Here is an 18074-nt window from a genome sequence, read left to right on the forward strand (position 1 = left end):
GATCCAGGAAACTCAATGAGCCCCAAGGCAAGAAACATGAAGAAAATGACACCAAGGCACATCACAGTCAACTTGCTCAAAACCAGTGATAAAGAGAAAAAAAATGCAGCCACAGAATAAAAAGACACATTAAGTACAGAGGAACAAAGATAAGGATGACAGCAGATCTCTTGTCAAAAACAATGCCAATGAGAAGGCAGTAGACCTAAAGCTTTAAATTATGAGAAGAAAAAACATGTCAATCTGGAATTCTATACCCACCAAAAATATCTTTCAAAAATAACGATGAAATAAAGATTTTCAGACATATAAAAGCTGAAAAAATTAATAATTAGTTACCAGCAGACCCATAACATAAGAAATGTTAAAAGAAGTCCTTTAGGCAGAAGAAAAATGACATCAGATACAAAAATACGACAAAAGAAATGAAGAGCACCAGAAATGGGAACTATGTGGATTAACATATAAGATTTTTTTCACAACTCTTTAAAAGATAACTGACTTTTATATGGTGGGGTTTATAACATTTAGATAAATAAACTGTCTCACAACAATAACATAAAGGCTCAGAGGAGAGAAACAGAAATATACTATTGTGCAGAAAAGAGTTAACATAACAGGCCTAAGACTACTAACCCTTAGAAAGCCTGCTTACAAGATTGGCCCTTACTGAAGTTTGGGAACGTAGATTTCAAGAGGATTCACACCATTCCAAGAACTAAGAAGAATGGCTCACTGTGCCTAATTTGTTTGTACAAACAATATTGTTTATACTGAATACTTGCTTTTCTTCTGGAAATCTGGAATTTTGGTATTTTTTTTTAGGCAAGGAGGTCTATGTGACCAGACCCCCATAAAAATCTTGGGCACTGAATCTCTAATGAGATCTCCTGGTAGACATTTCACACAGGTCACAACTTATTGCTGGAGGAATTAAGTGCATGTTGTGTGACTTCACTGAGAGAGAACACTTGGAAGCTTGTGTCCACTTTCCTCTGGACTTTCGCCCATCTACCTTTCCCTTTGCTGATTTTGTTTTGTATCATTCTACTGTAATAAAGCATAGCTGTGGGAATGACTATATGCTGAGTACTGTGAGTCCTCCTAGTGAATCAGTGAACCTGAGGGACACCCCAGACACAAGTATTATAAAGGCCTTGAAAAATTTACCAAGACAGACCATATTTTGGCTCATGAAAAATTCTGGATAAATGTAAAAGAATTCATGCTGTTCAAAGTGTGTTCTTTGACCATAACAGAACTAAGTTAGGAATCAACAGCAGATATATATCTGGAAATTCCCCAGAAATATCCCTGAGATGAAGAAGAAATCAAAAAGCAAATTAGTATTTTGAACTGGATGAAAGTGAAAATACAAAAATCTGTGAAACACAGCTAAAGCAGTACTTAACAGGGAAATTTATAGCATTAAAATGCTTATATTAGAATAGAAGAAAGGTCTATGTCAATGACCTCACCGTTTACCTCAGCAAATTAGCAAATAAAGAAAAAAATCCCAAAGTAAGCAGAAGAAAGGAAATATAAAAATCGGAGTGGAAATAAAATAGTAAACAGAAAAACAATAGAAAAATTAATGAAAATAAAAGATTTAATAAGCTCAATAAAACTGATAAATCTCTAAGCAGACTAATAAGGAAAGAAAGAGAAGACATATCAATAAGGATAGAATCAAGAATGAGGGGTAACATGACTACAGATTAAAAGGGTTAAGGGATAACTATGAACAATTTTATACCAATAAATTCAACAGGTTATATAAAATAGACAAATATCTTGAAAGACACAAACTAATGAAGCCCACTAAAAAAACCCACACATGACCTGAATAGCCTATATCTACTAAAGTAACTGAATTGATAGTTAAAACCTTCCCATAATTAAAACTGCAGACCCTGATGGCTTCATGAGCAAAAACCAATCATTTAAGGAAGAAATAACATCTATTTTACACAAACTCTTTATAAAACTAAAGAGGAGAGAATACTTTCTCATTACTATGGTATTAAAACCAGACAAAGACATTGCAAGAAAACTATAACCCAATATATCTCATGAACACAGATGCAAAAAAATATAAAAATTATAGTAAATTGAAGCCAATATAAAAAAATACACCATGATCAAGTGGATTTTATACTAGGAATTCAAAGTTGGCTTAACATTTGAAACATCAATGTAATTCATCATATTAACAAAGCAAAAAAAAAACCATATGATTATTTCCACAGATACAGAAAAACCACTTGACAAAATCCAACATAAACTCCTGATTAAAAAATAAAAAATCAAACAACTCTTACAAACTAACAATAGTAGGGGAACAACCTCAACCTGATAAAGTGCATCTACTGAAAACCTATCACTAACGTATCTCATGGTGAAAGACTGAATGCTTTCTCTCAAAGATCAGAATAAGGTAAGGATTTCTGCTCTCTTTGCTTCTATTCAACAATGTACTAGTTCTAGTCAGAGTCACAAGATAAGAAAAAGAAAAAGGAAGAAGTAAAACTATGTTTGCAGACTATATGATTATCTTAATGTAGAAAATCCTATGGAATCTATTAAAAAGTCATTAGAGGGGGCTTCCCTGGTGGCGCAGTGGTTGAGAGTCCACCTGCCGATGCAGGGGACACAGGTTCGTGCCCTGGTCCGGGAAGATCCCACATGCCGCGGAGCAGCTAGGCCTGTGAGCCATGGCCGCTGAGCCTGCACGTCTGGAGCCTGTGCTCCGCAATGGGAGAGGCCACAACAGTGAGAGGCCCGCATACCGCAAAAAAAAAAAAAAAAAGTCATTAGAAATAATAAATGAGTTTAGCAAGGTTTCAGGATACAGAAGCAATAGCAAGGTTTCAGGATATTCAGAAGCAATATACAAAAATCAATAGTACTTCTATGTAATTGTTCACTAGCAATGAACAATTAGAAACAGAAAGCAATACTATTTATAATAGCATAAGAAATATGAAATACTGAAGGGTAAATATGACAAAATATGTTCAACCTCTGTACATCTACAAAACATTGCTGAGAGAAGTTAAGGAAGACCTAAATGAATGGAGAGATATATTATGTTCATGGATTGGAAGATTCAACATTGATAAGAAGTCAATTTTCCTCAAATTGATTTACAGATCCAATGCAATCCCCATCGAAATTCCAGCAGGCTTTATGGGTAGAAATTTACAAGGTTTCATATGGAAATACAAAGAACCTGGAATAGCCATAACAATTCTGAAAATGAACAACCTGGAATAGCCATAACAATTCTGAAAATGAACAACAACAGGGTTAACAATACCTGATTTTAAGCTTTATTATAAAGCTACAGTAATCAAGAAGGTGTGGTATTAGCATCAAGATAAGACAAACAGATGAATGGAACAGAAGCAGTCCAGAAACAGATCCATACATATATGGATGACTGATTTTTGACAGTGCAAAGGTGCAAAAGGAATTCCGTAGAGGAAGAACAGTATTTGCAACAAATGATGTTAGAACAGTTGTATATCTACATGCCAAAAACAAAAACCCAGAAAACTTTGATACATATCACGCACTGCACCACATACAAAAATTAACCCAAAATCAATCACAGACCTAAACGTAAAACCTAAAACTGTAAAACGTCTAGAAGAAAATACAGGAGAAAATATTTGTGACTTTGGGTTTGTCAAAGAAATCTTAGATACAACCCCAGAAGAACAATCCATCAAAGGCAAAAATTCATAAACTGGACTTCTAAGAACTTCTGCTCTTTAAAAGATACTGTTAAGAAGACGAAAAGACAAGCCCAAAACTGGGAAAACATATTTGCAAAGTACCCATCTGATAAAGGACTTGTATCCAAATTATATAACAAACCCTTGAAGCTCATTAATAAGAAAAGAAACCATCCAATAAAAGGGGACAAAATATCTGAATAGACACTTCACTAAAAAAGATATCTGATGGCAAATAATCATATGAGATGATTAACAATAAGCACAATGTTGTACAGCAGATCCCTAGAACTTTTTCATCTTGCATGACTCAAACTTTATATGCCCAATCAACAGCAACTCCCCATTTTCCACTTCCTGCAGGGCTTAGCAACCACCATCCGGCAATTAGTGTTTATATGCAACTGTTTCCCATCCCTAACACCCCGGTGTACTGAACTATGTACAATAAGCCATCGTATTGCTATTATTATATTACTTAAAGCTTTTTATATTATATTGTCTATGACATAGGATAGCATGGTGGTTAAGAGCACAGGCTCCAGAGTCTTCCACATATGAAATGAATCCTTGCACTGCCAACTACTAGACCTGTAACTCTAAGCAAGTTACTTAATCTCTCTAAGTCCCAGTTTCCTTACTACCCCACTTGCATCAAAGCGTTGTGAGGATTAAATAACATGTTTAAAGCTCTTAACACTGGGTCTATAAAGAATAAGAACTCCAATAAATGTAAGCTATCATTTTTATCTGTTTAAAAGTGCCCCATTCTCAGCATTTGTCTTAGTGTTTTAAGAAGTCTATTGTATTCTACTAATGTGGGGATAAAAAAGGGAAAAGGCTTATTTGCCTCTTGAAAATAACACTTTGAGTCTCTGAAAAACTTGTATATTAAATTTCAGCTTTCTGACATCCGTCTTATAGAAAAACATTTGTTGAGAAAAACCTGGAATCATTGCTGAGTGGAATTTTCAGGAAGGGAACAATGATCCTTGAAAAATAGTGGAAGAAATAGGGAAAATCCAACTCTCCTAAATGTTGCTACTTTTCACATGTTTCCTCACACTTAATATCTCAAAATGTGGGGAAAGTATAAAAATGGTAAACCTTTTAAAATGTGAAACATCTGATAAAAGAATTATATAACTATGTCAACATAGTTTTGTGCTATTAGATTGTTGGTCTTGAAGGTGAGATTTTTATTGGGGAATCAGAACTGGCTAATTACTTGAAATTTAAGATTAAACTTAAAAAAAATTAATTAATTAATTGGCTGTATTGGGTCTTTGTTGCTGCACGCAGGCTTTCTCTAGCTGTGGTGAGCGGGGGGCTACTCTGTGTTGCGGTGTGCAGGCTTCTCATTGTGGTGGTTTCTCTTACTGCGGAGCATGGGCTCTAGGCATGCGGGCTTCAGTAGTTGTGGCACACAGGCTCAGCAGTTGTGGCTCACGAGCTCTAGAGCGCAGGCTCAGTAGTTGTGGCGCATGGGCTTAGTTGCTCCGCGGCATGTGGGATCTTCCTGGACCAGGGATCGAACCCGTATCACCTGCATTTGCAGGCGGATTCTTAACCGCTGCGCCATCAGGGAAACCCAGATTCAACATTTTTAAAGTGAACACTCAGTGATGAAACAGCTATGGCCCTACAAAGGAAATTCTCCTGTGCTATATTTTGTTAGTATCTGGGGAAGTTATTACATAAAAAGTCTTTTATTACATACTGCAAGATTGGAACACTTAGATCATTTTACTGAATCAAAAATGTTTTACAAAGTGTTACCTAAATAAATTTACTGGCATTATGGTTAGTTTAATAAGATTTAGTCACTTTTGGAGAATATAATGATAGAAAGATTAACTGGGAAGCTATTCTTTAAATCTAATTTAGATCAAAACATAAAAATGGCTTAACAGTTATTTTTCTTTATTGCACTTAAGGCATTTAAAAATATTTTCAGTGATTTATTCTTGCAGAACTAGATATCACGATTAGAATTTCTTTCATGTTACTCCACAGCCTTTCTTTAAGTAGTGTGTTATTTAATGCGAGAGGTCAACACGTGCCCTGTTAGAAGATTAAATGGTTTATAGACTCTTCTCTTTCCCAAAGGCTAATTTTCCCTTTCAGGTCTTGTGGAGGAACTCGGTTGTATATTAGCCACTGTTTGTGCCTTCAAATTTTAAGACAGATTTACCAACTAAAGCTGGTTTATATAAAAACCAGATCTGGGTACTGATCTGGAGCTACTTTAACAAGTAGTGATCTGCTTTAAAAAACTACAGCTAGACTACTCCAAAATGTATAAATCAGTTTTCTAGCAGACAAAGACATCCAGTTTGAGTACTGCATTTTAAAATTTTAGGGTACTTTGCAAAAGAGCTGGCTGGAGGTGAGAGGATCACCTCCTACAACTAAAGCTTACAATCTATCCTAATATTTATATATAGGCAGTTATGTGCATGCAACTTTATTTCTGGATTTTCGATTTACCTAAAAAGAAAGAAATTTTATCTTGGAAAAATAAAACAATGACCAGTGAGACAGAAAAGACTGATGGAAATATTCCCTTGTAAATGTGAGAGCTAGCCAGGCAATGATCAAGATGACTAAGCAACCTCAGGGATGTATGACTCAGTAGGCTAATGCAAGATTATTAGCTTCATGACATACAACTTAGCCATCTTCAGAAAGGATTCATTGTTTTGGAAAAGTAGGGGACTCGCAAATGGCATGAAACACTGATTTTATTTGATAAAAATTCAATTTTTTGCTTTGACAAAGCCAAGTGAACTTTGTCAGGGTCAATTTCACATCAGTTCTGCCAATGAGTCAGACCATCATTTGCACATACGCCCCAACCTAGTATCTATTAAAGCAGCTATTAATTAAATCCAATGCCTGCAAATGGCCATTTATGTAATGGGATTTAGTAAAAGTCCTAAGGAAACCAACACATATTGAGAAATGAAGTTTTAATTAGGAATGTATAATCTCTTTAAGCAGAATACTGTGATGATGATTTCACATCAGGCAGGTTCCAGAGTCTTAGCAATAATGATCTGTTGTTAATTTACCCCAAGTAGCTACTATTCAAAGTCATTATGCTATGATTTGCTTTGTGTATTTTTTTTTTTTTTTTTTTTGCGGTAGGCGGGCCTCTCACTGTTGTGGCCTCTCCCGTTGCGGAGCACAGGCTCCGGACGCGCAGGCCCAGCGGCCATGGCTCACGGGCCTAGCCGCTCCGCGGCATGTGGGATCTTCCCGAACCGGGGCACGAACCCGTGTCCCCTGCATCGGCAGGCAGACTCTCAACCACTGCGCCGCCAGGGAAGCCCTGCTTTGTGTATTTTAACTTCCCCTGGTTGCATTTATATATTCTTTCTTCAGATTTATTACATTTATCCATAAAAACCAACATCCTCTTCTTCCCTTTTACTGGACAGTAAACAGTTTCTTTCTTTATCTGGGTAAAAAGAGATTCCATTAAGGTGGTCAGAGAGAGTGAGAGGTTTCAGGTCTAGCATGACTCCACATTTACACAAGGTGATTAAATTAAAAATGGACCCTGAAAATAATTTTAAAAACTTGACTTAAAAACTTTAAGATTTCAAATTAATATCTGTCAAGGACATTAGGCTTTGGGACTTAAAAGGCACATGTAGTAGGTTAACTAGCTGTATACTCTGCATTAGGACACAATCTACTGTAACTATTTTGTCATTAGAGCTCAAGCTCTTGGATGGTTGACAGCTAGAAATCTACTGACTTGCTGCACTAAAATCCTGGACAGTGCACTTATGTGACCTCCTCCCCACTGTTGGGCTGGGTCTCTGGAAACATCAATTTTGGGAGAACAGTTGTTCAAAACAGCTGTCTTGAGAAGTTAAAAAGAAAAAAAAAAAAGACTTTTTACTAATGAAGCAAATGTTAATACTGAACTTGAAGATCCAAACTGTAGCTCATGGGTTACCTCAGCAACTTCTGCTTCAGCAGTCAAAAGACTATTATTATGATCAAACAACTGCAGTTATTATTAAGATAACTGTTAAATGAACTATGCCTGTACTATTAAACCATGTTCATGAATAACTTCTAACCAACTCTCAAACTACACTTTTCCACATTTCTGTAAACAGGCTGCGTGATCCTTAAAGGCATAAAACTTATCTTCAGTTACAATGGTATCCTCTAAACCAGTCTTTCTTAGTGTGATATTGGGACCCCTGGGGCTTCTCAAGACACTTTCGCGGGTCCACAAAGGCAAAACTATGTTCATAATATTAAGAGATTATTTGTCTTTTTCCACTCTTATTCTCTCACAAGGGTAGGGTGGAATTTTCCAGAGCTTACATTAACACTTAATGTGTCTACTATTAAAAAAAAAAAAAAGAATAGGTATTTTAACAATTTATCAGTTCTAATTTAATATGGTAAATATCAATCAATACAACTCATATAACACAAGCTTTTTAGGGTCCTCAATAATTTTTTAAGGTGGAAAGAGGTCCTGGGACCAAAAAGTTTGAGAACCACAGCTCTGAACAAAATAGTGCAGGACTGCCTGTATGAAGGGCCCAATAAATGCTTGCCATCTCTTCATATATCACAGTGATTTTACTTCAGATAATCTCTGCACTTGAAATCAGTCAGTTAATTTAGTACCCACTGGATATACTACAGTGTACATGACCATTAACTACCTTCTTCTGAAGATCCAGGGTCATTTAAAACCGGAATTGTGATTTAAAAACTATTTCATAGGACTTGTTTGAGTTATACTTTAAAATACAGAAAGATATACCTCTAATGTAGAAAGAGATACCTTAATGTACACTAAAAAAGTTTTCAATCACTTTATTACTTTTCTGGGGTAAAGTTGTTTTACTTCAATCATAACCAGAGTTAGCAGAAGATATAAAACTGAAATATGACTGCAATTTGTATGTTCCTTAAAATAAAAGTAGAAAACATGATGTGACATGATTTTTTAAAATTATACCAGGAAAACAATATGATTCTGTTTCTATAGTAAAGTGTACTGTTTTGGATATAATAACCACAAATTATAAAGGCTTGCCAAACAGGTCTACAGAAACACAAGGAAAATCTGTCCAAGTTTGCTTTCCTTTCTTGTTAATGTCTAAGCTACAGAGTTCATTTGTAAATAGTAATCAAGATAACATGTTTTTGAGGGAAGGTTATTGTCTAGGGCTTCAAAGTTCTAAATAAAAGTATGCTAATTTTAGAAGATAAAATACTTAGTAAACACCCTGTCTCTTATGGATTAATACACTCAACTGGATGGCATGTTCCAACCCTTTGGACTGCTAAAAGAAAACTTATTGAAAGAAAAGACAGCTTTAAGGAACTGAAACACTAATACCATAGCACACTCATCAACAGACAAACTCCATCTTTAAGTATTAATGTAAGCAGTAAGTTGAAACCCCATCTGCAAGGGATATGAAATTAGTTTTGTTAGGAATGCATTATTCAGGTGGAGAGCTTCCTAAAGATTTAGGTATGCTTTGGAAAAATCTTTGGAGGCACTTTGGTTTTGCTGAATGTTTAGGCTGAAGCTCAGTGAAATGGAAAAGATTTTCGTTGTATTCTATACACAGCTGATATCTATGTGTAAACATCAAGGTCACCAGAATGTATCTGTCGAAGACCTTACTAAAATCTTTAGATACTGGAAGTAAACATGTGTCATCAAGTATCAATAAAACCCAACATGAAGAGTTCTCAAAAATACATAGCTGGAATCTGTCATTTATTTTGTTTTTGATGTAGTATAAAATCCATTATTCAATGACTAGCAAAGCAGAAAATAAAATCAACAATGTCAGTATGTTTTTCAGTAATGCAATGCAAGGTGATGCCAATGTGGCAGATTTTCAATCAAATCTGAAGGTCTATATAGATCAATAGTTATATCCCATCTTCTTTATTATGCCTTCTGGTCATGGCACAAATAATTTAGTTGGCCTTTGAATAAATTTATTCAGGCTTTGGACATGATCAGTATAGCAGCACTAAAGTAATACTTGACATAATTCCACTTTCTGGGATAAGCAACTAAGATGTGGCTAACTGAAGAAACGGCAAGCAGGATGGATAGGATTGGGAACTAAAACCATGACTGAGGCCATCAACTCACCACTTTGATGGGAGGTATGGTAATTGTAGCAATACAACTAATTATCTTATGCTCCTAGTTTCTGAGCCATCAGTGAAAAACGGTCAGCATAATGACTTCCAGAATGGACAGCAGGCATGTTTGAGTCCCTTCCTGTGTGAGTTATGCATGTGGCACTATACAGATTAGATAGAGTAGGGCACAGGAAAAGGGGTGAGGAGAAGAGCAAAGATGCAAATAATCTATAAGATAAAATAAATAATGCACCTGATGTAGTAGAGCTATGGATTACTAGATACTAGAGAAAGCAGACCATCTGTTAAGACTATCACAGACAGTTTGGTTCACTTGAACAAACAAGAGGCACAAGCAGAGACACCAATAACAGGCCTCTCAACTAGACTGTGGTTATAACAAAATGAAAAGTCTTCAAAAACATCAGGTTCCTGACTGCAGAAGCATGTAGCATGCACAAAAAACAGGTGTCTGAATGGGAAAAGGATAAGTTGTTTAGATGTTGCCAGGACAGGACTAGAAGCACTAAAATTCTAAGAAAATAAAAGTACTGTATGTCACTAGAAATGGCCACTAGAATGTAAATGAAATGCATTCTCTAGTGAAACAAATTAGCAGCTTCAAATCCACCGGCAATAGGGCTAGGGCTGAAATTGGTCAACAATTACTTCTAAAATCCAGGACCTTAAAAAGGTTATTTCCCCCATCAACCCCAGCCCTTTCCACTTGTTTTCTTTCAGAATTTCAAGGAATCAATGCTTCCAACTGTTGGTAATTACACTGCCTTTCTATGATGATGAGTACAACGTATTTGTGTTCATCTTTCTCTCTAGATTCAGCAGAAATGAACTGGTTACATGCTCACTTAAGGGAGGCTTAAATAGGTGTGGAAATTGGAAACAAAGGAACTTTTTGCCTACTGCCCATTTCCATTTTCCCCTGGGCATCCCCATGCAAAGCCCTCTTGTGGTTCTAACCTCTTAAATCCTGTTGTGTGCGAGCACCGGCCATGCTCTGTCTTGGCATTCGAAGAGAAGTTCTCAAAGGTGTATGTCTCTGCTCATCCAGGTAAGCGAGGTCCTCCAAGTGGGTGGAGCTTGTGGCTGATAAGACAGAAGAGTTTAGTCAGAATACCTAAGTTTAGAAAACTGTCAGTTAGTCTGTATCTCCAGACTTCGGAATCAGAGCAGATACATTTACTGAGAATTTGCTCAACTCAAAGTCCTCATCAGTGTCTGGAACATGTGCCAGGAAAACATGTCAAGAGTTGTCTGTGGCTCCTTCACTACTATCAAGTGCCTGAGCTTATAGAGAATACTAGCAACAAGTTGGCAAACACATTAGTACCTGACAACAAGGATTATTAGTTTTTGCTTCTTTTGGGTCACAAATCCCATCTGTATAAACATCAGTGGAGAAATCTGTTCCAAATTATATTAAGCTAGAAAAGAACCATGAAGCTCTATTTTCAACATTTCCCATTCACGGTAAAGAATGAAATATGAAAACATCCTAAAAACAATTTTCACGTGTGTATATATATGTATATAATGGAAAGGCGGGCACCTGGGACAACGGACAGAGAATTGCCAAATAGCATTTAGGGAACTGCCAATGTCCATGAATTCCAAAGAACGTGTTGTTGCTCTCTGAAGATGAAGGTCAAGTAACAGCGGCTTCCCACTGCGTCTATAAATCCTTTAACCCCTAACCTAGCCACGAAAGAGAAAGAGAAAATGGCAGAAGATGGGGGTAAAACGGCACTGCTACATACTGAGAGCTACTGAGTCCAAGAATCAGGAAGTGCTGAAGACAAAAAGCTTTTAACAAGAAAGAAAAAAACCCCCAAACTTCCATCAGAAAATGGTTATTTAGAGCTCATACGTGATTAATTAAACCGTTAATTCAATCTGTTGCCAACTATGTAAGATACTGTGCTGGGGGTTAGTTCAGTAATTCCATGACAATTATTTACTGAGAGACTCCTGTGTGCCAGGCTCTGTTCTTGGTGCCCTCGCTGGCTTCATTGCTAGTCTACCTCTGGGACATTTTGGAGTGGGTGAAAGGAAGCAAACTGAGATCACTCTTGGCTGCGGAGCTCCAGTGAAGCAACGTCCACATCCTCAGTCAAGGTAAGACATAACAATAACATAAAGAGGGCTATGATGAATGGCACAAAGTCAGTTACAAAGTGCTCCATGAGCTGAAAAAGAGAGAGAAAAGATGGAGAAAATCGAAGAGAGGGAGAGGAAGAGAGAAAAGAATAAGAACAAGTGCAAGAGACGTATATTCCCCTCACCCTTCAATTACCCCAACTGTCTTATTTACCTGGATCTACTGGAAACCCACACAAAAGGAATTAATCCAAATTATACATATAGTTTCTATAAGGAAATAAAAGTCTTTGAAAGCTAGTCCAGGGAACTTAAACCAAGAAAGGGAAGCCAAATGACACATGACACACCAGAGAGAGGAAGAGAATATCAGAAGAATAAAAGATGATCTCGATTTCTGCATTCTGAAATTAAAACTATCCAGAATAGATAACTTTCTAATCTCTTATTTAAAAACACTGGGGACAATTACACCATCCCCACTGGTTCTAATGTGGTTCTGTGAATTAGTTCTTTCTTATGTTTCATACAATCCCTCCTGTTTTAACCAAAGTCTATTTTCTTTTGCTAGGTTCTTTATCCATATGTGTGTAGCTACCAAAAAAAAAAAAAAGGTGGGGGGTGGGCAGCCCCCAGAAGTCCTGTCCCCACAGAGCCCTCCTTGGAGCTCAGAAATATTAGCATCAGCTGAGCATGGCCCCTTCGCAGAGATGTTTGTTTCAGCTTTGTGGGGCCTCTCCCCCAAGCTTCTATGGTTTAATCATCCCAACCTCTTCTCGTTTACAGGCTCAGAAGTGGTAGCTGCTTCCTGAAGTTGTTAAGTGCATGATATCTCAGTGTTCTCTTTTACCTTTTCAGTTCTTTAAAACCTAGTTAACAATTCTTTATATATAACATCTTCTGTTAAAATATCTGTGTGGTTTCTGTCTCCTGGCTAGCCCCTGGCTGAGATAGCATAGAAAATAACTGAACAGCAATTCCGTTACTATGTGATGTTGATAATAAAGCAGTATCACAGAACGCAGATGTAAAAGACGTTTTAAAGGCCATCTAGGCTAGAGGTCAGCAAACTATGGCCTGTGGATGAAATCTGGCCTGTCGCATAAAGTTTTACTGGAACACAGCCTTGCCTCTTTGTTTAAATAGCTGTTTACCATAGAGTTGAATAGTTTCGACACAGACCATATGGCCTGCAAAGCCTAAAATACTAGCTGACCCCAATCTAGTCAGATCCCCTCCTTTCACAGTTTAGGAGACAGTGAAGTCATTTATCTACAGTGACTCACTTATTCACTGGAGAGCCAGGCCTGGAAACCAGCTATCTTAACTCTCAATCCAGTGAGCACTATTTGCATTGTACCCTCCTCTCCTTTTAAACCTAAACAAATCTAATTCTTCCTTAAAAAGCTTATTTTTCATTCCTTCTTCATCTTTGTCACCTTCCCTCAATTCTCTGTTTTTTATGGTTTCAAAGAGCAGTGATCAAACTTGGGCAATAAAGGCCTTGCCAATGCATAGTAAGGTGCCCTGCATGTCACAGACCAATAAATCTCTGCACTTCAAAATTTTCTGCAGAAGAAACAAAAGAACAAACAAAGTCCAAATTTGTTATTTTTTTAATAAGAAAAATACTTCTAAGGTACTTTTTAAGCTGATAAACTGAAGAGTAATATGAAAAGACCAATGACAATGAGAATTTTTTATTTTCTTTTATTCACATTAAAACAAAATTCAAATAAAAACTGTAACAGCTGGATGAGTGATAGAAATTTCTGGTTATCATTATGGCAATATTAATGGTACATTATATGATTTTAAAGCAAGGTTCTAGCAGGGTACTTTTACTAAAATGGTTCTATATGCTAACACACTAAGATGGTTTGATATGTTTTAATAAAAAGAGAATATATATTTCATTAACAGTAGGCAGAATGATATAGAAATACACAACATGAAGTGGAGCAAAAAGCTTTGTTAAAAAAAGAAGCCTAAAGTCTTTCCTTTTTATACGTTATATCCATCTATGAATCTTTTAAAGATTAAACTATGGGAGATCTATACTTGGAGTATAGATTTAAGTTAAATAGCAGTTACATAATCCATTTTAATTTCTTTGTATTAAAAAAATCTTCTGGCACAGCCTTTGTTTCACAGGTTCAACTTCTTATATTAAATGAAGAGCTACTGACAGCTTTTATAAAATGTAAATGTTTACTGTGAACTTAACAAGTTTTACTAAACTAAGCTTTACCATAGTACTTCCTAGAAAAATGAACATCAGTTGTTCTATCGCTTTTTTTCACAAAACCAAGAAATGTAGTAAAATATATTTTGGAATCAGCACATTTCTCAATTCAGATAAATGACATTAGAAGAAAAAGAAAAAATATTGCAATAACCGAACTGAAAAACAGGTCATTCCTTTACAAGTGCAAATACTCACAGGCAAACTGAACTAAGGAAAAGCAGAGATATTCAATATCAAGCACTGTAGCTCTGAACCAGCCAATGGGGAACTACTGCTTTATTCTAGACTGCAACTGAGTTATGGTTAGTGTTACCTAAGTCTCTTAAAACATTCATTCTTTTTCTTATTTTGGCAATAATATCTTTTTCTCTGATCTCTGAATCTATCACTATTTTATCAAATAATCCAAAATAATTTCTTTACTGCCTCTTTTCCTTATTAAATTGTTTTCCTTAGTCTTATTTTCAGTTTCTTTCTGCTTCATCATTTTCAAAATTCTTGTCCCTTCAAATATAGTATTTAAAGACTTAGCAGACAAATACTGGAAAGATCAGCCAGGAGATCTGAAATTCTATGCGCTGTGGCCTTTGTTTCACTAATTGTACGTAGTTGTACTCTCCGGCGTAGTCACATGAATCTTTTCTATTTGCAAGCCAATTTCTGAGAAAAAGTCTTTGTCATACTTTGCCAAACATCTCACTCATTGTCAAAATTTGCTCAGGCTACACTTTTTCTGCTTCCCTGATAGATCCCCCAGGCAGAATTAATTGCTTCTCCCTTTCAGCAACCATACACATATATGGCTAATTAGAACTTGTGTTATTCAGCTAATTGTTTACATGCCTGTCTTCCCTTACTAGATTATGGTAGGTTCTTGAGGGCAACTAGGAAATGTCTGATTCTTCTTTGATAACTACATTCCTTTAGAGTAAATCAGAGTGCCCTGCACGTAATGCTCAATACAGAACTAAATTCCAGGCTAGTCCTACTTAGATCTAGAAATCTGTCTGGCTCTATTCGCACCTTCCTCATTGCTCTGCTTAATGTTTAACAGACATCACTATGGTAATATGCTTGGCTCCAATGATGTTCATAAAATCTTTCTTCAGATACTGCTGATCCTTTACTTTTTTCTATAACACATATCAATTTCTACTGTATTGAATACTATATAAATTACTTATTTATTGTTTATTTTACTTTCCCTGGTGAGAATGTAAGTTCCACGAGGGTGAGAATCTTTGTTTTGTTTATTGATGATTCTCAAGTGCTTAGAAGAGTGCCTGGCATATATAGCATATGCTCAATAAGTGCTATTCTAATGACTAAATAATTGTATTTAACATACACGTTGTGTTTTGCCTATATTTAAACAATCAATGAATAACAAGTTAGGTTTTGTCTCATTGGGTTATCTGAAAGCTAAGGATGAAGGAGGTGGCTATAACAACAATGCCTTGTACATCATCATCCCATAAAAACACCAGTGATAGATCTATAGGGACACATATATTCCCACTTTGTAGTGCTACTCTTACTGTGAAATTGCCCTAGCAATTTTTTTGAGATAATTCTGTCAAATTAAATCAATACTATAATATTTAATGAACACTTTCTAGATACAAATGTTAAGAATTAATCAGGTAAGTTGAAGTGAACTGATGAAATAGGAAAAACAAGTCAACAATAAAAAGTTTTATGTAAAAAGAAAATGCTTTAAAAAAGTAAGCCCATAAAATCTATGTCATTAAAAATCCTTGTTTTCAGAGAAGGAAGAGGGAAGTGGAAAAAGGGAGCATATATTTTTCTTTGATTTCATCAGATTGGAACAGCTGACTCATTTACAGAACATTTAACTGACATACTTTTTGAATTTAATACACAAGTGGGCAGGAAGAAATCCAGCAGATGACATTTGGTACAAAACATTCCAGAGGCAACTCTGTATTACAGAGTTTGGAATCAATTTAAATTGTTTCTTCTTATATCAGTTGCCACTAATGCAAACAGATTTTAGTAGCACAATTGCCATTCTGGCTGACCTGAGCAGGGAGCCTGGAATGACACTTTATGTTTGCTACAGCCTGGGCAAGAAGCCACTCTGCTGTTCTTACACCCTTGATTCATAAAGCCAACATTCTGACTGCAGAAAAGCCCATTTCTGATTTTACTCTTTTTGGTAAAATCTTTATTACAGTTTCCGATTGGATTCATTTAAATCCCCCAGGATTCCCATTTTGCATTTACCTGATTCTTAAGATCCTTCTCTTAGGAAAATGTGCAGCACCAAACATTAAGAAGCAGATGGTGAGAGTTTATACTTTAACTGACTTCTGTTGTTTGCCTGTTTCCCTGATAGACTCTTCATTTTCACACAAAGCACTGAGGACAGCTGTTGTAAGTGAACATTTCCTGCTTCTCATATCCCTCCAATTCATTGCCAATCTCATTTTAAGACATCAAGGATGACCACAGACAGCCTACTCTGATAATTTCTGCCATGCAACCACAAGTCCACAAGGGTTCTCTGCTTCCTTCCAACACAACAGGCTTAAAAATATGCAATAGTGATTTACATTTTGAGAACAATAAAAGACAGTTTTTATTTTTTCATATTTTACGATTTTAATTTAAAGGTGCATAAACTTCTAAATTTATATTCAGAAAACTGAGCTGCTCCAGGAAAAACCCAACCTTTAATGCTAGACTGCCAAAACTCACCTTTAATCACTTCATCATTCAAGATAAAAGTTTGTATGTTTTCAGTAAATAGTACTATTTTCATTGGTGGTAAATGGAGCTTTTAATTGGTACCTTAACTTTAGACTTCACTTGTTTAAGAATCTTTATGTTGCTAAAGGTATCTAGCTAAATCTAACTGACCAATATATTTATTCAATCAGACCTACTTTCGTAATCAATAAAGAGTACATGATTGTTTAAAAAATTTCATTACATATGTTACTTCAATACACTGTAGTGAGTTAAAATCTCAGAAAATATTAAAAAAATAAATCACCATAAACATTTTATATGTGCTGACTCCATTCCCTGAAAATAAAAGTGTTATAAAAGCCACATATCCTTTCCAATTCTCTTTAAAATCAAGAATTATGGAATACCACAGACAGTTTTACTCTTCAGAGTTCAATCCAGCATCAGCCTCATATAATTCCTTGACAATTTCCTGGTCGTGACAAATGTGGTCCTGTAAAGATGCCACAAAGCCCAAGCTAAAGAGGATGCTTCTCTTCCCCAGGTGGGGAGAAGTCTAGAACACAGCAAGGACCAATTAAACAACTAATTCCCTAGGTTTTTAAAAATGTGATGAAAATGGTATTTTCGTATCATTATTCAACATTAATTGGTCTCTAAAAAAATAATCATATCACTCATACTAAGATAAAGTTTAAAAAAGAAGGAAATTTAAAAGCTGAGTTTGAACAAAGCCTTTTATTACTGGTATTCAACACTTCCCAACCCCATTCATATACTTAGAACAATTTAATAAGTAAAATATACTGACTCTTTTCCCTATTTCAAACTCATCTCATATTTGAAATCATCAATCATTCCTGTTCACCAAGGAGATTTGAGTATTTGATCTTCCCCCAGCTTGGGGAATCACTTCTACGTACATTAGAAAGTAAAGGAAAACATATATCTAGAGCTAAAATGAGAAGACAGGACCCTCCTGAGCTAATACAATTTACTGTAAAAACTGATTCAGGTATCTAATCACTTAAGCTACTAGAGATTGTGGTCTTATCAAATATTTACACACATTAGACAGTTAGCAGGTGAAAGTAATTTTGTCC

At 35.8% G+C, this 18074-nt stretch overlaps 1 protein-coding gene across 9 annotated transcripts in view; it reads right to left on the reverse strand.

Moving 5' to 3' along the window:
• Positions 1-18074, reverse strand: part of TANC2 (tetratricopeptide repeat, ankyrin repeat and coiled-coil containing 2) — a 358600-nt gene that overhangs the window by 112330 nt on the left and 228196 nt on the right. For all 9 annotated transcript variants that reach the window (XM_027081267.1, XM_027081266.1, XM_027081261.1 and 6 more), the window contains one exon: positions 10872-10997. In XM_027081267.1, coding sequence (XP_026937068.1) covers positions 10872-10997 — 126 coding nt within the window. The remainder of the gene's footprint in view (positions 1-10871; positions 10998-18074) is intronic.

This window comes from Aethalodelphis obliquidens, unplaced genomic scaffold (genome assembly GCF_003676395.1).
Source record: "Aethalodelphis obliquidens isolate GAN/ISIS:26980383/991018 unplaced genomic scaffold, ASM367639v1 scaffold44, whole genome shotgun sequence".
NCBI classification, from domain to species: Eukaryota; Metazoa; Chordata; class Mammalia; order Artiodactyla; family Delphinidae; genus Aethalodelphis; species Aethalodelphis obliquidens.